Source organism: Salminus brasiliensis, chromosome 1, assembly GCF_030463535.1.
Source record: "Salminus brasiliensis chromosome 1, fSalBra1.hap2, whole genome shotgun sequence".
NCBI lineage: Eukaryota > Metazoa > Chordata > Actinopteri > Characiformes > Bryconidae > Salminus > Salminus brasiliensis.
Genome location: NC_132878.1, coordinates 11,993,623 through 12,012,968, shown reverse-complemented (window position 1 = coordinate 12,012,968; position 19,346 = coordinate 11,993,623). Strand labels below are relative to the sequence as shown.

General features: G+C 40.8%; 1 protein-coding gene across 1 annotated transcript; it reads right to left on the bottom strand.

The window, feature by feature from the left end:
* Window positions 1-366: 366 nt before the first annotated feature.
* Window positions 367-18,184, bottom strand: spns3 (SPNS lysolipid transporter 3, sphingosine-1-phosphate (putative)). The gene is made up of 13 exons (XM_072668233.1): window positions 17,999-18,184; window positions 12,551-12,792; window positions 12,372-12,437; window positions 10,272-10,408; window positions 9,496-9,647; window positions 9,248-9,314; window positions 8,046-8,188; window positions 7,507-7,659; window positions 5,765-5,954; window positions 5,465-5,530; window positions 5,253-5,351; window positions 3,553-3,724; window positions 367-953 (listed from the first exon to the last, which is right to left on the bottom strand). Exons 2-13 carry the CDS (start codon window positions 12,774-12,776, stop codon window positions 910-912), a joined length of 1,515 nt encoding a protein of 504 aa, XP_072524334.1. The 5' UTR covers window positions 12,777-12,792; window positions 17,999-18,184; the 3' UTR covers window positions 367-909.
* Between the last annotated feature and the right edge of the window lie 1,162 nt (window positions 18,185-19,346).

The window sequence follows — 19,346 nt, the reverse complement described above, 5'->3', positions numbered from 1 at the left end:
TGTGGTAATGTGGTGGTGACATCTTGTGGCCAAACCGTGTCATTACACCCATTTCCCCACTCCAATGTTAACTTCAAAGGCAACGAAGCTGAAAACTCAGAAACTTTTGTATTACAAATTTATTTAAAAGTGGAAAAAAAATTATATTAAATATATTATACATTCATTTTAAACTGGAAAACTCAAAATAAACAAAAACACTATTAAAAACTATCCATAGAGACTCATCACCACTTATTTTCTATATGATAGAACTGTACCTGGATTTTGATCAGGAGGCTGTATTCAGTGAACGGGGTCAATGCCAAAAACTGGTGTATCTGCTTATGGAATGTGAGTCATATAACTGTATAATGAGTATGACTGTTTGTAGAGTGTGTGTGTGTGTGTGAGTGTGTGTGTGTGTGTGTGTGTGTGGCCACCCAGAAAATTGGTAGCCCAACTGATAACCAGAAGGTTTTGTCCACTGGTTTTATGTTGGCCCCACATATGGATGGGACTAGAAGGGGTTAAACATGGGCCCAATCTGGGTTGTACACTGCACACTGGGGCCTAGATCCCATGTGAAGTTAAGGTGGGCTGTAACATTGGGGCCTATTTCAGAAGCCTAACTGGAACACCTTTACAAACCTACTCAGACCTCATGCTCACCTGGAACCCATCTAGCCCACGTTCCAGCCATGTGAGCCTCACACCTGAGCATGTTGGCTGGGCATAAACAGACAGATCACACGAATAAAGTGTGATTAGTTCAAAATAAAAATGTAATAAAAATCTAAAAAACAGTAGAAAAGAGCATGGAACAAATGTAAAACAGATATTTGAGGGCCTGCATGTAAGGCCTGAAGCTTAACAAACGCCCTAGTGGCATCAGTCTGCAAAAGTGCATGTGTGAGTGTGTGTGCTGGGTCAGGCAGACTCTGCGGTGGACTCATCTTGGGCCAAGGTCTCTCCTGTAACGCATGCAATGAAAGACAGGCTTAGAACTTTGTGAACACTGAGGAAAAATAAGGACAGCAAAAAAAACTGATATTGTTTATATACACCACATGGCCAATATAATAGGTCTCTCTGAAGCAGATATACATGAACCTATTGACACTAGTCCTAACTAGCCAGGCATGTGCTAGAAGTGTTTACAGCCCCCCAGCATTGAGCTGTGGAGCAGTGGAAGAACTGTGTTCTCTAGAAAGATGGATGGTGCTCCTTCCAGAACTTTTGGGATGAGTTGGAGAGTTGGGGATGAGGTGAGGTGGTGATCATCCAAAATCCTGACCTCACTAATGCTCTTGGTGCTGAATGCAATCAAATCCTCACAGCCATGTAAGACCCTTGATTTCAGAAGGTGAAACACTGAATGAGCATGTGTCCCAATACTTTTGTCCATATAAAGGTGCACTGTATTTGTCACTGTACTATGTACAGCGAAATGTGTCCTCCGCATTTAACCCATCTGTGGTAGTGAACACACACACGTAAACTAGGGGCAGTGAGTACACACATACCCAGAGCAGTGGGCAGCCAACTCCAGCACCCGGGGAGCAGAGAGGGTAAAGGGCCTTGCTCAACAGTGGCAGCTTGCTAGGAATCGAGACCACAACCCTGTAATCAATAGCCCGGCACTCTAACCGCTGAGCCACCACTGCCTCCTATATAGCGTATACACCAGACAGTAGTCAGATTTGAAAGGACTTTGGACTACAGCTTGGGCCAATCTTACAATGACTATGCATTGTTGACATAATGAGGATGGCAGCTTTACAGGGGGGGTTAAAGAGACACAGTAAGAGAGAACGTGAGAGAAACAGACAGACAGTCTGGAGGCTGTTTGATTTTTGAAATCCATAAATAAGCATCAGCATCAGTACAAAAGCGAATGAGAGCATGACGAAGAGAGAAAAGGGGTAAGAGAGAGTGTGTTTGTGATAGAGAGAGAAACAGAGAGAGGGGGTTAACCACTGCCGAGAAACCACATAAAACAATGCACTCTTTCACACTATCCCAGCCTTCCTCCTCTGCCGCTCTCTCTTTCACTCCATTCCTCTCCCTGCCTTAAGTAACAGTCCTTAATAGAATTAAGGCATTCCAACATACACACCCATCTCAGGCTGTGTGCTCTCATACCCCGAGAAAAGCTAGGAGAGGGCGGGTGTGGGAAGGGGACAACAGGGCCTTGTGTTTCTTGTACCCTGCGTATGAATTCTTATTATGGCGTCTCTTTGATGTTCATATGCTGGAAATAATCCGTTGGTTCTGACCTGGTGTTCAGGGATATCTTGTTCTTGTTGTTGTACTTGTGAGCATGTCTTATCTAATATACTGTATCACATGAGCTTTATGAAGTCTATGTGTTCTATATTATCAAGCACATTACTGGACGACTTCTTCAAAAGAGGTTTGAAGGTACAAACCTACACTTAAAACAGTGCTGTCCTCCTTTCCACCCTTTGTAGTCCACTCTATACATTGTACCTCTGTAAATAAAGATGCTTCAAAGGGTCTTTGAGAAATGCCATAGAAGAACCACTTGTGTTCCTTGAAAAAGCATGTTTGTAATAGAGATGTGTGAGTATGAGGAACCCTTTGATGTAATAATGTAAAGGTAATTTACACTTAACAACATGTTTTTTTTATGGAACCAAAAGTGGTTGCTCCATGCCATCCATTTGAAGCACCTTCATTTTTAATAGTGTATAAGGCTCCATCCTCCAGGTATTTTTAACCGAACTGAGAACTAAGGGTTTGTCTGTGTTTTGACCTCCAGTCTACATGAAAAAACACCAAATTTGGTCACCGAAAACTGATCTTTTTGAAAACGCTCTTCAAGGTGGATACTTTTAACAAAAAAAGCTGACATCACAACATATGCATGTTTCTGGCTGAATTTTAAATTCCTCCTTTCTTCCCACCTAGTGAACTATATAAGTCATAAGGTCTACTTGTAGATAGTACTATATTTCCATTTGAAATGTAAATAGTGTCTGACTGACTTTTATACTGCACTACGTAGGGAGTAGTGTGTAATTGGGAAATCTCCATATTTAAAAATATTTAAAGTAAGCCTGAGCAAGAAGTGCCGGCCACTTTTGAGGAAGACTGAACTGAACTGACATCAGCTGGACTGGACTGTAGTGGACTCATCTGACTTCATATAGACTTAACTGAACTGAACTGAATTCATACATGAATTCAACTGATTGGAACTGGACCCATCTCTTACAAACTGAATTAACCTAAACTGATCTGTACCCCACTGAAATGAACTTATAGGAACTGAATTGAGCTAAGCCCCAATTTCCCCAAAACATCTTTGTGTTAAGACCGTCTTAACTGGTGGAGAGACACTTTCTGGAAATCCAGCCCTGCACTGCATACAGTGCAATTCACTGTACTGAATTCATAAATGGATTGAACCAAACTAAATGAAATTAAATTAAGCTCAATTCAGGTGAGATGGACTGAATTGCCCTTGGGCCGCTCACCTTACGCTACACAAGTTTAAAATTCTGCTAAGCCATGCAGCTCACAACCCATCATGCAGTCTGCTGTTACCTTTCATCAGCATCTCTGCAGCTTTCTTGTCTGCTTTGATATACAGGGCAGTCAGGAGGAAGAAGAGTCCTCCGAGGACGCCGATGAAGGGGCAGAGGAGAACGCTGTACTCTAGACTGCGGAATCTCCAGTCAGGAGAGTCTGGCTTGACTGTACTCAGAGCATCGGAAATCTGGAAAGGACAGACACAGAAGGTCAGAATGCACTTTACAGTGATGCTTTTCTTTTAAGTGAAGAAGTACAGGCAAATTTGCTGTGTAGCTTCCCATCAACAGCATCAAAAGCTAAGCAGTAGAAAACTGAATATAATGTGAAAGTCATTAATTATGTGACTAGCTACAGTATGTAATGTATCATGCAATTAATATGCTTATATATATATGCTACATTTTAGCTGTATGGAAAAACAACCATATTAACTCTAAACCAAGCCTTAGGTTTTCAGCCCTGGTCCTGGAGTACCCCATGTCCTGTGTATTTCTATGTTACTCTGTTCTAACACACCCATTTCAATCAGAAGTGGCTTTATTATTAAATTAGGTGGATCAGGTGTGTTGAGAGCAAGGAAAATACTAAAATGCACAGGGGGCCTCCAGGAAAACTGGAAGAATGGAAAACTATATTTATAGTGCAGTTGCAGTTGAATCTTGACAGTTAGCTACATGGAAGTGACACCATGCACCTTAAACTCTGTACATAAAATCTTTATAAACCCGGTCTAGTAGAGAAAGCCTTTCAAGCCTAAACACAACACCTCCTTCAGCAGAATAGGCTAAAAGCTAACATGTGTCACAAGTCGCAGGAAAGCTGAATAAGCTAGCCAGATGCGACTGGCTAGAATCTCAGCTGTGCAGAATGTCAGCTAGCTAACAGCACACTGTGCTGACTGGATATCAACATTACACAAGAGGACAGCAACATTATCCAGTAAGGCTCAAAAATAATTACAAAAAGTTCTTGTTACAGCCTTAAAAGCTATAGGGGTAGGCTAGACCATGCTCTGCTATGCTATGTAAACCGTAAAAGTGACATAAACCAGCCAATAAAAGCAAAACATATATCTGTTTTTTCTACACAAGCCCTTGATAAAAAGAAAATCAGCGTGTTTCAATCTAGCAAAATAACAGGGTGGTAAATAGGCTTACAAAACCACATCTGAGTCACATACTACCTGTGTATGCATCAAAGACTAAGGGCCCTGTCTTACACCCTGCACAAGCTGCGTTGCGATGCTGATGGCTATCTTACACCCAGTCTATTTTCACGCCTTCTGTCTGCGTAGTTTAAATAGCAATGGTGCTTGCGAATAAACGCGAATGGGCGTGGTGGTCTCCAAATCAGGTGTGCTCAGGAAAATTTTTGGCATATTGCTATCCTGGCAACGGAAAACACAGGTGCACCGGTGACTGAAAACAACCTAGGCAGATGTCAACAGTCAGACATTTATTGCTATTTTGGCAGTGATTTGTCAACACAGACACACGCACACCCCCGTTTTGCGCCATTGAAATAGTAATCCGCCAAAGTCAGATCTCACCTAGCTCTCAAAGGGAATGACGAGTGACACGCTGATTGACGGCTCACCTAAAGATTGTTAAAATAGGGCCCAATAAATTCAATAAATTAATTCTTTGGCACATTAAAAGAGATATTACTGAGATGCTACACATTTTCAGCAAACATGTGTGTTGTGTGCTTACAGCGCCGAGAAGATATGGACTTCCTGCATCACCCAGAAGATGGCACACCATAATTTGTAAGGCCTCAGCCGTTGCCCTTCTGGTTGGTATGACGACATACTAAAACATGTAGGAAAGGACAGGTAAAAAAAAAGAAGCGTGTAATTAGGTATTTTTTTTCAGGACACTGACAACTTCCACGCTCTTGTCAATCATAATGTTAAAACACTTACCAGCAGGATGTCAGCTAGAATGGCCCAGTTTAGTGAAAGCAGAGTTTCTCCAATACCGATGCATGCCTAAATCATAACATTCTTTATGATTATTTTAATTTTTTTATACGGTTTATATCTTAACATAAAACTTTATGTAGAAACATATTATTCCAAGTCATTTTGGAGCATTTCTATTGGTCCATTCATCATATTTACATTATTACACACTGTAAAGAACAACCAGATAAATAAACAGCAAAAATCAAGATACAAGGTTTTTGCATGAACCTTGTTTTGTGTGTGCGCCAGTGAGCTTACGTATGTGGCAGGAATGCTGGTGGAGGCCAGAACAATGGCGATAAACAAGCAGGGTGAGGAGCTGAGCATGCCCACAGCACAGATTAGCGGGTCAGCATTGGCCACTGTGTCTCTCAGCCTTCTGGATATATAGGTGCCAATGAAAACCCCTACAATGCCCGTTACCACTGTGATCGCCCCAAAAATGTAACTGTGGCAGAAAAGAGAGAGAGAGACAGAGAGAGGGAATAACACGACAGGTAAATGCAAGTGAGAGAAAGCCTTTAGAGCTGCATCATGTGAGAATTGGTATTTTTTGCTCCTGGGCTCCCCCTACAGATGTGGAGACTAATACACTTTTACTCCACTACTGTAAATACAAATCAGGCTTTGAGTGCCCCCTCACAAACAGCTGAATACGTGCATTTGTTGCCAAGCTGAGAAATACAGAACAGTCATCTGAAGTGAACAAATCATGTGGACTGAGGTTTACAGGATTTTACACAAATATGATTTGTGCAGCTCCACCAAGGTTGACTATTACTGGTTCCCCCTAATTAACCCCCCTCTCAGGCAATCTGCAGAAGCGAAAAGCCATGGTGTGGTTGTGGATGACCAGCAAGTAGTGGAAGGAAGTTTACTCTGTGTGTGTGAACAGCTCGTTTTCACTCAGTGCCTTCACCAAAGCTTGACCAAAGATTTCCAACAAGAGAGTTAAACTGAAAATAATTCTGAGACTAATTAAAATATTAAAATGTGTCATTTGCACCTATAATGCAATGTCTCTACAGTGTGCACCACTGACTCTCGTGTGTGGCAGTATCTGAGTTCATGGGTATCTAGACTCCAGCCCATAGATTAGGTACACTCTATGTAGTACCCAAAATAGATTCCACGGTTCTATGTAGTACCAAAAACAGGTTACATTTTTCTATATAGTACCAACCACACTGCCCTGTATCATAACAAAGATATATTCCATTGCCCTATGTACCAGAAACAGGTTCCATTGCTCTACATAGTACCAAAACAGGTTCCATTTTTCTATATAGAACCAAAAAATGATCTATTGCCCTATGTAGTACCACATCAGGTTTCATTATTCTGTATAGTACTAAAAACAGGTTATATTTTTCTAAACAGTACCAACCACATTGTCCTGTATAGTAACAATAATATATTCCATAGCCCAATATAGTACCAGAAACAGGTTCCATTGCTCTACATAGTACCAGAAACAGGTTCCATTGCTCTACATAGTACCAGAAACAGGTTCCATTACTGTGCATGGTACCAGAAACAGGTTCCATTGCTCTACATAGTACCAGAAACAGGTTCCATTGCTCTACATAGTACAAAAACATAGTATAGGTTTCATTTTCTATATAGTACCAAAGACAGGGTCTATTGTTCTATACAGTACCATATAATATCAAGTAGTATATAATGTCAGGTTCCGAAATGTTTCTTAAAGCAGATCTCAGATAGACTTTCAGATAATGTTGGCTGTTGTGTAAGTTTGACTAAACGTGTGCATTGTGTGTGTACGTGTGTACTGTACAATGCTAGTTGTCACATATAATCTTCCAGTACTTGTTCTTTACAGTAAATTTGTTTAATCAGCAAACATCATATTTGGAGTGAATTATTTGTCACTTTGTGAGGGGTTTTATTCTGTTATTTATGTACAACAGCACTCAAACAAACCATGCCAGTGCTGTTTATACTGTGTAAAAGAAGGCAAAGGTCGACCCTGCTTGTACCTATCAGAAGGGTCGCAGGGCTCTTTAGTGCAGGGAGGTGTGAGGCCCTGTATGACCCGAGCACGGGATAGGAAGGTGGGTGTCCAGAAGGCCAAAGCCCCTGTGACGAAAGCCATGGCAGTCACTCCTAAAGAAGACCAGACGAAGCTCCGGCTGCAGGAAAGCACACATCAACACACATACGCATTAACTTAAAACTGGTGGTAAATGGTATGTAGGAAACAGTTCTTCTAAAAATTGACTATTAACACGTAGGCTGGTCATTTCTGACTCGCTTTACAAGCAAATGGTCCATCCAAAAATGTTATTTATTCATATTCCCCTTGCCCCAAATAAAGTTAATAAGTAATAAAAGCTGATAGTACATCAGTTAGTCTCCTGCCAACTGCACTGAGTTGTTAAGTAGTCTTAATAGGCTCTACAGGAGCTCTAAAAACTGACATGCATACTTATAAACCTGTCATTAATCGTATTAAAGCCTGAAGTTTGTTCATACTTTCATGTAAATTTGGTTAAATCCTCTTTTTCATTTTACCCACTTCCTGAGGAGGTACTTGATGTCTTCCCAGTAAGTCGTCCGCTCCATGCATGTTGCTCCCTGGGTTTCAGATGCTCCTCTAGGTGGGTTGGGGATCAGGAACACCAGTAGCACCAGGCCTAGTCCACCCAGTATGGGGTTGAGCTGCAGTAGAACCAAAACTGCTGATAACTACACCGATTAGCCATAATATTAATAACAGGTAAAGTGATAAACAGTGATCTTCATCTACAGTGGCATCTGTGAAGGGGTGAGATATATTAGGCAGCAAGTCAACAGTCAGTTCTTGAAGGTGATGTGTTGAAATCAGGACAAATGGGCAAGTATAAGAATCTAAGACACTTTGACAAGGACCAGCTGATTATGGATGGCTAGACGACTGAGTCAGGCCATCTCCAAAACATCAGGCAGTACCAGGTCAGTACCTACCAAAATTGGTCCAGGAAAAGGACAACTGGTGAACTGACAACAGGCTAATGGGCACCTGTCGCTAACTAAAGCAATCCTCGGAGGCCTCACCTCACAACTTAGAGGACTAAAAGGATGTGCTGCTAATAGGACACCTTCAAAGGTCTTGTGGAGTCCATGCCTTGGTATGGAATGGTAATATCTGTTGAGGCAGCACAAGGGGGACCTACTCAATATTTTGTTATTAATATTTTGTTATTAATATTTTGTTATTAATGTTATGGCTGATTTGTATATAGTGTCCAGTTTCAGTCTAGGCCAGTAGAGTTTAGCTCCAACCTAAATGTAACACCTAATGTAGTGCCTGATTCAGTTCATGAGCAACATTTAAGAGCATCTTAATATAAGGCCTAGTTTCCACTTGGCATAAACAAGTCTTTAAAGAACCGGTCGTACATGGAGATAAACGTACACGTTAAAAACGTACAGGTGTGAACAAGGTTCTGTTCAAATTACACTTTGTTGATAGAGATGGATCAAACCAACCAGGTTAGTTTCCATGTTAAGCTTCTGTTGACCTCTAAATGAACCTGAAAGAACCTTTATTCGTCCTTCTGCAGAGTAGACTGATCAGGAACTGCCCTGGAACGGGTTTGAAGGCATTTACAAGGCTTTGGGGGAACTAGGGTCAGTACAATGCTTGACTGTTAAACATGTTCAGCACAATCAAACATTTAATTTGCATAACCATTCATCTGTGTCCTGACTTCCCAAAGTTTGAAAGAAGGATCTTACCCTGAGGGCCCAACGCCAGTCCCCTGTGGCACTCGCAATTGTGGCTCCCAGGATGTAGCCAAGACCACTTAGAGTTGAATAGAAAAGGAAAATGACTGTTATTATGAGGATTAATAAAGAACCTGCCGTATATAACATGGTACACTTATACATCCCATTAGAGAGTTAGATTGTATGATGTTAACTTTTTTAATGTGAATATTTGTCTTTCATATCTTGTATTTTTTGGCCAATAATTAGGCCCTTACCTTCCCACAGGGATGAAGATATAGAAGAAGGAGATCATGAGTGTTCTCTTGGTGCCAGTAAATAGGTCTCCAATAATGGTAGGAGCAATGGTGACGTAACTGGCCTCTCCAGTGCCAACCAACGCTCGCAACAGGACCAGCACCCAGAAGTACTAGAACCACATACACATGTTATAGACTGCTGGTATTTATAGAGTGGTCCCTACACTGCTCCCAGCACAGCCAACATAATCCCTATTGAGTTATGGTGGGTGTTTCAAAGTAGAGAAGGCACAAAAATGTGCATGGCAGAGGGCTTGCAGGATCAGGGTTGGGGACCACTGCTCTACACGATACAAACTGATAATCAAAGCAGTCGGAGGGCCTATGATGTCAATTATTGAGCAATAAGAATGGCACAGAGACCCCCCCCCCCGTCTTTCTCTCTCTCGAAAAGGTGAGTGAGCAAGTCTGATATCAAATATTTTGTGGATTTCAGGTATTTTCTATAATTGCTAGGAATCACGGAGCTTCTAACAATATGTAGGAGAGTCCCAGAACATCCGAGAGAGATTTGATCTCTGTAGATGTGCCTTTTTAGTCCACATTTGAAAAAAGCCATTGATGGGCTAACTAATGGATCATACACAAGGACTAACCGTGAAATTGTGACAGCTTAACAACCCCACACATTGCAGGGGATGTGAGTTTAAAAGCAGTTGCGCAATATGCCTGTGTCAAGAGTTCCAAAATCTTGCGTAAATACTGCAAATCAGCCCAGAATAGAATTGCAGTACCGCTTCTGTGATGAAAGAACTGCTCAGCGTTGTGACAATCCAGACAACCATTCCTGCCACCATGATCAGCTTTCTGTTGTAGCGATCTCCAAGGTAGCCGAAGACTGGTGCCAGCAGCATGAAACTGCAGATGAAAACTGAAAAAGGGTGAACATTTTATGGTGTGTATTCATCAACAGTCATTCATTCCATCAGATAATTCATTTTTTATCTCACACTGTAAAGCTGGGACCTAAAATAGATCTCAATTTCAACAGGATGACTGTAAAACTGGCTCTGTCAGCACAACAACCCAGGTTTTGGCATCAAACAAATCACACCCAACTTCTAGCCTACATGATATCATTTCATATTTATAGCAATCAGCCATAACATTAATATGAATAATAGATCCCCTTGTGCCACGCAGCACATCTGAGCATTCAATGCATGGACTCCACAAGACCTCTGAAGGGGTTCTGTGTAATCTGGCACCTAGATGCTTACACTTGCCCTTTTCCTGCTTTTAACACGTCACCTTTAATAACTGACTGATCATTTGCTGCCTTTTTTATCCCACCCCCTTGACAGATGCCACTGTAGACGGAAATAATCAATCAGTGTTTTTCACTTTACTTGTCAGAGGTACTAATGTTATGGCTGATCGGTGTATCTGTGTACAAAAGCAAGCAATCAGTCAGCTTCATATTAGCATGACACCAGATGATTTATACCATACCAAGGCAAATTATCTTGCATCTTGCTTTCTGGTAAATAAGTTGGTTAAAAATGAGACAGGCGTCTACCCAGCACCACTAAACTGTCATATTAGTCAACAGGAAGTGGTCTTGCAGATGTAAAAATAGCAATACTAGCTTCCTTTTTGTGTGTAGCTCTTGATGAACAAATTACATACAGTTTGCAAAGGAATTAAACGTCTAGCAGGATTAGCTATGCATTCACTGAACTGGTCTTATAGGGCTAACCATTCTAGTTGTTTTATGAACTCTTACCCAGATAGTTGTTGGCCCACTGGCTTTTTGGTCATTGTTTTCAGAGCAGTCCACTAGTTAGACAAAATGCCTCTCTTTAGCTGCTCATTTGAAATACCTTCAGTTGCTTTATTTTCTCTGTATTTTGCTTGTTTTTCTTTCCTTAATTCTTTACCCACCATATACTGGTTTAAGTAAATCATTTTAATACTTATATTGAGTAAACGTACAAGACGTCATTCATTAATTAATGCAATAAAGGATTGCAGTAAAATATGACAGCTACGACGCTAAAATGAATGTGTACACAAGAAAATGAGAAAAGTCTTTAATATGAAATATTCCCAGCTAACATGACTATGTGGGGCCCGTACATGTAGCCCAACTGTGAACCAGAATGTTTTGTCCTCGGGTTTCACATTGGCCCTACATATGGATGCCCATATGGGTCAGTTATGGGACCAGGAGAGGTCAAACATGGAACCCATGTGAGATTAAGGTGGGCTGTAATGACAGGGCCCATTTTGGTAACACGAACAAGCCCACTCAGAACCCACGCCCACCTAGAATCCACCTAACCCATGTTCCACCCATGTGAGCCCCACATGAGCATGTTCGCTGGGATTGTGTTACGTTTCTGGGAAAGATAAACTGTATGACTTTATATTTCAAAGAAATATAATTATAGACACCAGTTTTAGCAGTATTTAATGATATGTGGACAAAAGTATTCAGACACCTGGAGTATATAGAACTGTTCACCCCTTTGGGACTCACAGCAGGTTTGGATCTCTGCAGTTAATGAGTCAGCAGTGTTGGAGACTTTTATGCACTATGCTCCTCAGCACTCTTCCACTGTTCAATGATACCAATCACAGTTGATGGTGGAATATCTAGGAGGAAGAAATTTCACAAACTGACTTGTAACGGTGGCGTCCTGTTACAGAAGCATGCTGGAATTCAGTAAGCCATTCTTTAACCAATGTGTGTAAAGTCTGACTGCATGGCTAGATGCTTAAATTTATAAATTTCTGAATAAAACAACCTGAATTCAATGATTAAGAGGTGTGTCCCAATACTTTTGTCTCCATATCATGTATTTTCATCTTGATTAGTGCTTTCAAGGTACCTGTCTGTAGTAGGCCGGATGTGCTGTCACTAATGCTAAAGTATCTCTGGATGCTCAGCAGCACTCCTGTAAAACAGACAGAACAAATGTTGTGATGCAATGAAATGTTTTAGGGGAACTTATTGTCCCCGCCTGACTTCCAGTTCCACTAGCTATTTAAAAGTGGTTGCTCCACTTACCTGCAATTGTGTAGCGGTCCATGTAGTTGAGCAGATTCACATAGCAGAGCACAGCGACAGCCACATAAGCTCGTTTCGGGGAGATGACAGTGATTTCTTCAGCCGTTGAGATGCTGTCTTCAGACTGGCTGGCTATGGAGCCATAGCGGTGGCTCCCGCTCATGCATGTGGTCAAATGTAATTTCTCTCGTGGCTGGGTTGACCCCACTGAGGTCTCTTTCTCCATGGCTGCTCGGGGTGCTCTGCTCAGGACAAGACATTAACAAAGCTTTAGCCTTCAAGTGAGATATGGCAACAGCAGAGTAACACTAGTAGCGTAGAGGTGGCCAGTAGCAGTACTGGAGAGCAGTACTCAGTCCAGCAGTCCAGAGTTTGGTAAATTCCCTTGGTATTAGTTAACAGGCTTAATAGATATATTTGAGCAGGAAACCCAGCCCTGCAGGACTGGAATGTGACACCCCTTTCTCTAGACAGTTCAGGTTTTTGTATTAGCTTGGGAGTGTGATCAACAAAATCTAAAGTAATTGGTTATGAAGTCTTTTTTTCTTTGCTATTGGTCTTTTCAGTGCTCATACAACAGACAGTACAATCCAACAGCATGTCATCTAAACAAGAAAGTATAAAAGGGGAAGAAGTTCTTATTATTAGGGTAGTAAATATATAAATATCAGAGGAAAGAGAACCTAACTTAATGATTCTGTAACAAAGCTAGCCTGAAATCTAACAGAACAGTGTACTTCTTTTTTAATACTTTTTTAATAATTCAAAGACAGACTGCCCCAGATTCCTCTTGCGAAGTCATGTAATGTGGTTTGATATATAACACTTTATACTAGAGAAAGATACAATTTGCTGTACTGGACATCAGAGGGGAAAGGGGAACCAATCCAATATGATCCTGTAACAAAGCTAGCCTGAAATGTAGGCTAACACAAGCTCTTCTTTGTATGCTTCTATAAAGATGGAGTACCCAGGATGCTTTTAGCTTTTTGCTCTTAACCCCTAAAAAGGCTATGGCTGGGCCATGGTGGGCAGACTGTTTTATTACAGCCTTCTATTACCAAAGAATAGACCCAGAGGTTTGTATAGAAGTCCCTGTATTTACTGAATTATACACCTACAATACCTAAAGTGATTACATGTCACAGAACTGCTTGTGAAGCAACACAGCATAAATTAGGGTATGTCACATGATAACAGCAGTAGTGACGGCCAAAATGAGACAGTCTACTCTACGGCAGATTTCCTGTTTGCGTCACAGCACTGCTGTCCCTGCCCTTACCACCACGCCACGAATCGAAACGAAACTCCTAATTTTGTAGTTTATCTTGAGTCTGTTTTTGATTGTGATGTTATATGCACATATAGTCACAAAATAATTATTAAAAACAACAACAACAATTTTCAGCAAAAGTGTATTTATTGACATCCTCGCCATCACGCAACGAATCTCGGGATATGTTGGCTTGTGAAAGATCCACCCGTCGGATTCTTCGTTACCACAGAAAAGAATGATGGATTTCTCAGCCACATGCAAAGTAACCTTCGAAATGAGACAGCCTAGTCAGTTGGCCTTTAAACAGGATGCAGCCTCTGAATTGGGACTCACTAGCAGTGTAACGTAAATACAAAAACACAATGTATTGCATTATGATTAATTGTATTGCAGTGTATGGTGGTATTTGATACTGTGGTTATGTAGTTTATCTAGCATACCTGGGACTAGAGCATTATCGGCACTATAAACAGCAGTACCCAAAACTTGCCTCAAGCTGATATGGTAGCCCCAAGCTAGCACACTACCCACAAGCATTCTAATTACAACACTCCAGCATGATGAATACAGGACATTGCAGCAGCTTTTGTTTCAGATTGTGTACTTATATAACCTAGATTATTGGAGTGCTCCAATAAACTGAAAACTGAAACAGTAACATATTAACATGGCACAAATTCATATTCTGGCACTCCTTATTTTTACATTGCCAAACACTGTATAGAATCGAGGTACAGCTGTATTGTGGTCACACATTACTAGCTAGAATATTTTACATTAAAGAATTTACAACTTGTTTAGTCTAATTTTGCACACATTTTGGGGGCGAGGAGGTTTATCTGATTTTTTCACAGAGAGTAGTATGCTTGTGTTTGCTTGAGCAGTTTAAGAACGGTACTTTTAGATGATTATCTTAAGCAAAAATGAAAATGAAAGATTTTAAAGGTTAGTATTTTGCACAGGCTATGTATCATTCAAAGAAATATGAAAGTATTTAAACACGGTTGAAAATAAAAAGCCAACATACCCTGTAAAATTTTCTGTCCATGCAGTACATATATGTGAACTAAGCCTGTTTTATTTGATTGTTTTTGTGATGTCGCATAAACAAGCAAATTCCCGTATGTTGACTTATTTAGCCTACAGCAGTTTAGCTGTAGTTTTGTGCCTCATTGCTTTTTAAATAAGGCACAAAACAGGGCAGCTAAACAGAATGAGTCAGTCATATATCATTCTGCCCGTTTAAAAGAACCTGTTATGTTATTTTTGACATGTAGCATTGGTGTACTGCAGTGGGTCACATCACCCCCTGCCCCGTGGCAGACTAGGGTTAATTCCCTGACTGTGCAAAGCATACCACATTACACCAATAACATCTAACACTACATTCACCTGCATTGCTACATTGTAACATGATACAAATGTCAAGGCCTCTGAATAATTATCCAAGTGCCATTCATGTAAATATATGTGTCAGACGTGGACCTAAATATGGGAACAATAGGACCATGTAAGATATGGATTTATGAGTAAATACTACATGTTTGAATGATCAATATAAGTTGGTGCTTGAGAGGTTTCAGTATGGAGTCAGTATAGGAAAAGAAGAAGTGATCCCATCTGTACTAAACAGCCTAAACCAACCTCTGAGGGGAATTCCTTCACTTGACCATGAATGGAGGTGAAGCTGGTGACAGCAGTCGTAATGTCCTTAAACCAGTATTATCCACTTGTGCATTTAATCAAACAGTCCTAAAATAAGCTAATCTGGTTTGCACTTTACATGCACACACACACGCACACGCCAAAACCAAAACCAAACCATTTGTCTCCTGCCTTGTAAAAGCCTGTAACCAAAGCAGAGGCGTATTTAGTAAGAACAGCAAAGGAGAGCAAGACATTAGATACCTGTGTGAACCTTATCTGATCTATACTCCTTTCTGAATGCAATAACTTAAGCAAGGCCATCACATGAATCTTATTTATCCCATCAGAAGAGCCAGGAAGAGAATTACGCAGCAGCCGTCTACGTTATTTTACATCATTTAACACTGTAATAGCAAATTCAGTCTGTCTGCCAATCTTATTATGTAACAACAGAAGAATTATCGAAAACAATGGAGGGCCAAATAGGGACACCTTACAGTATTATCCAATGGCTAGTCATCTGACCAATAAAGCTATAAAAAAGGTTCTTAAAGGGGAATGTTCTTTATAATTTAAGTAATATGATGAAAACAGTCTTTTAGAGTGATCTGATGTGAAATTACATTATTCTAGATCAGTACTACGTATTGTTCACAGTGGTGGAGATAGGAACCAGACGGCCGACATAAAAAGTGTTTATTGCCTTACAGAAAGCCTTAATAATGAATTCACCTTCTGAAACCTCAGACATTGTTTTACAATAGTCTTCACTGTTACAATGACGTGCTCCTTGGGGACCGTTTGGATTTTTTTTTTTTTAACTTGAAACTGTAGAGGAACCTCTTAAGGAACCTTAAGGAACATTATTTTTCTAATAGCCTTCACTTCAAAGTTCCTCTAAGCATTTTAAGAGGTTTCTCCGTGGTTTCCAAATTGAAGATCCCCCAAAAGTCTCTCAAGAGACATGGTTTTGACATAAAATATACTTTTTAAAATATTTGTTCATGGTGGAGGGATACGTGCAGGCCGAAATACGTCAAAATTGTCCCCCAAAGAAAGTGCATCTTTTCTTTTTTTTAGATTTCACACTGTATTTTGTCATTGTTAACATTACATGTAAGAACATATAAAGAAGGTGTGTGTAGGTGCACTAGTTGTTTTGGATTGTAAATAAAACGGCTATATTAGTGTTTATATCATTGTAACCCCTGGTTCCTTTTAGGACCAGTCTAAAGAAATTCCAATTTCACAGCAAACCACTCTGAATTAGACTTAACAAACATGTTGAAACTGTATCGGTGGAGAAGATGAAGGGTTTTTCTGGACTGAGATGGTCTCTATGATAAGCTACTCTTACAATGTTGCTTGCTGTTTAGCTAGGTCTTCGTAGCGCATCACACTGGCAGATGGTGGGTGCTATCAAAACACATCGAAACTCAAAAGCCTTTGACTTCTGGACCAAGAGTGAGAAAAAAGAGTAAGCAAACTCTGCCATTTTTTCTACAATACACCATTTTACAAGAAACCATTCATAAAGGGAGCCCCCCTTTATGTACGACTGTCCCTCTGGTGTCATCTCTCACTACCAGGCAGACTTAACACTTAATATGTTGACTGTCTAGCACCTATTGCCTTAGAATTGAAATCTTAACCTAACTGTGCAGCTTTTTCACTAAAGAAAATGAACAGCTTGTTCAGGACAGTTACTCTGGTCTGAGAAGATCTCTATCATAATGTACTCTTTCATTTTTGCCTGCTGTTTATCTGGTTCTACACATTGCCCACTGGTGGGTGCTATCAAAGCACTACTAGACAAAGTGTCTCTAAGATAAAGAGCAAGCAAAGTCTTGTCATTTTTCTATGATACATCATTTCACAACAAACCATTCTAATTCTATTTGCTCACATAATTTAATTACAGCAAATTTCAGCAAAGCCTTCCCCTTCAGGTTTCACTGTTTCTGGTGTACGTCTGAGAACTATATATCACTATGGGATAGATCTGATTAACACACAAAGATGAGGTTGAAGTTATCTACCACCTATTGCTTCAGGCACTGCGCAACTCAGCGCTGTGAAACGGACTCTCTTACACTCTCATAAATCAATAGCGTCTTTTAAAGGTCTAACCAGAAACAGGTCAGAGCTGCTCTGCTGTTGACACAGCCCTTGGCAGTGATCAAATCATTGAAATTCTGCATGAATCTGGAGACGCTCCTGGCCTTGAGTGCCAATGAGAAGCGGCAACAATGCCATGCTTGTGAAAGCTGTGGGTTTTTTTCTCACAACACAACACAATGGCATGCGACTGTTTCTCTCCGGCTCAGCAAAAGACACAAGAGGTCTTTGAGACATGGAGACGGTCATGAGTAAAATCCCAAGTTAATGTCAGGCCTAGATCATACTGGCGAATAAAATGCTACAATTTCCAATCAGTACATTCCCAATAAATATGACCTGCCAAAGTGGCCACTGAACAGTCCATTTACAGAACACCAGGCTAGTGATGCATCATATACAAGTACCTTCAACTGCTGCTTGTAAGGTGGCTTATGTTGGGCCGGATGCAGTCCTGGTTTCTTCTACAGTTCATCCATGCTTTGGTTCCACAGCCTCTTCCTTTGGGATTGCCTCTGCTGTTCTGATGGCTTGGAGCTGTGGTCGTGATTGGCCTGCACTGGCAAACTGAGGGAGATCTCTCTGTAACTTCAATAAACTACCAGGTTATGAAGTGAGAACTGAGCCCTGCCCCCTTTCTCTCTCACTCTCTCACTCTCTCACTCTCTCTCTCTCTCTCTCTCTCTCTCTCTCTCTAGGCCTGGTCACACGCTTGCAAACAGTTCCTCCTTGTGACGCAATGTGCACCAGAAGCCAAGTGCATTTTTCTCCCCCTCCTGCTTGCACTCTCAGCTGTAGGCCACCCAGGCCTTTCAAGCAGTTTTTATATCGTTTCCACAAAGAAACGAGGCCCATTCACATCACAATGTTCTGCACAAAGAGTGTGGGCAGGAAGAACTATGTCTAGTTGTCTGGGGCTGTTTGTATAGAACTCATATGTAGTCTTGAATTATCAAGCATGTTCAGTGGAAAAGACAAACTATTTGTTTTAAAGGGTTATTCTGGATGAAGATGACCTCTATAATAGCCCCTCTTTCCTTTTTACTTGCTGATTATCTGGTTCAATTGAGTTCCTCATATTTTCAGCTGGTGAGTACTATCAAAATACATCAGAGCTCCAAAACCTTTGACTTCTGGACTGATCATCTCTAGGATAAAGAGAAATCAAACTCCAACACAGCCTTTCCCTTTCTATTTTTAAAAGCCCCTGCCTTATACTGTCACCAAGACCAATCATTATGTAATAGTGAATTTGATGCAATGCCTTAAAGGACAATGTCACTGACTTGACAACATTTCTGCATAATTAAAGTTAAGAGTTAAGATGTAGCCATTGAAAGTGGTTTCATGTGAGAAACTTACAGTCAGAATTGTTCACAGCGGCTGAGACAGGAACAAGACATCTGACGCGTTCAGTGACTCAGAACAAGTTACTACACAAAATAGGCTCACTGTGCTCTCACTGAGAATACACTCACAAAGGCCTGAGACTTTGTTTTAAGACTAGAATCTTCCCCAAAGCTCATTTGCTGAAAGAACATTCATGTTTGATGGGCCTATTTAAGCTGCGTCTGCCGACACTACGTGTGAAGATCTAGAGCACTGCTTTAGGGAACAGAATTCGACAAGGTTGCACACGATTTCACATCGCCCAAGCTGAGAGGAAATCTTCAAACCAAACAATGCAATGAATTATGGGTATCCATGTCTACTAGGGTAAATGGTCTGAACTGTACTTAATGTGGTGCATTGTGG

Excerpts from the sequence above, each read along its gene's own strand:
- spns3 (XM_072668233.1), bottom strand. The coding sequence starts at position 12,776 with ATGGAGAAAGAGACCTCAGTGGGGTCAACCCAGCCACGAGAGAAATTA. Across the intron at positions 5,955-7,506 it reads CCCTGCGACCCTTCTGATAG|TTACATTTTTGGGGCGATCA; the intron begins GTACAAGCAGGG and ends TTTCTGCCACAG. Across the intron at positions 5,531-5,764 it reads CCAGCATTCCTGCCACATAC|GCATGCATCGGTATTGGAGA; the intron begins GTAAGCTCACTG and ends GTTATGATTTAG.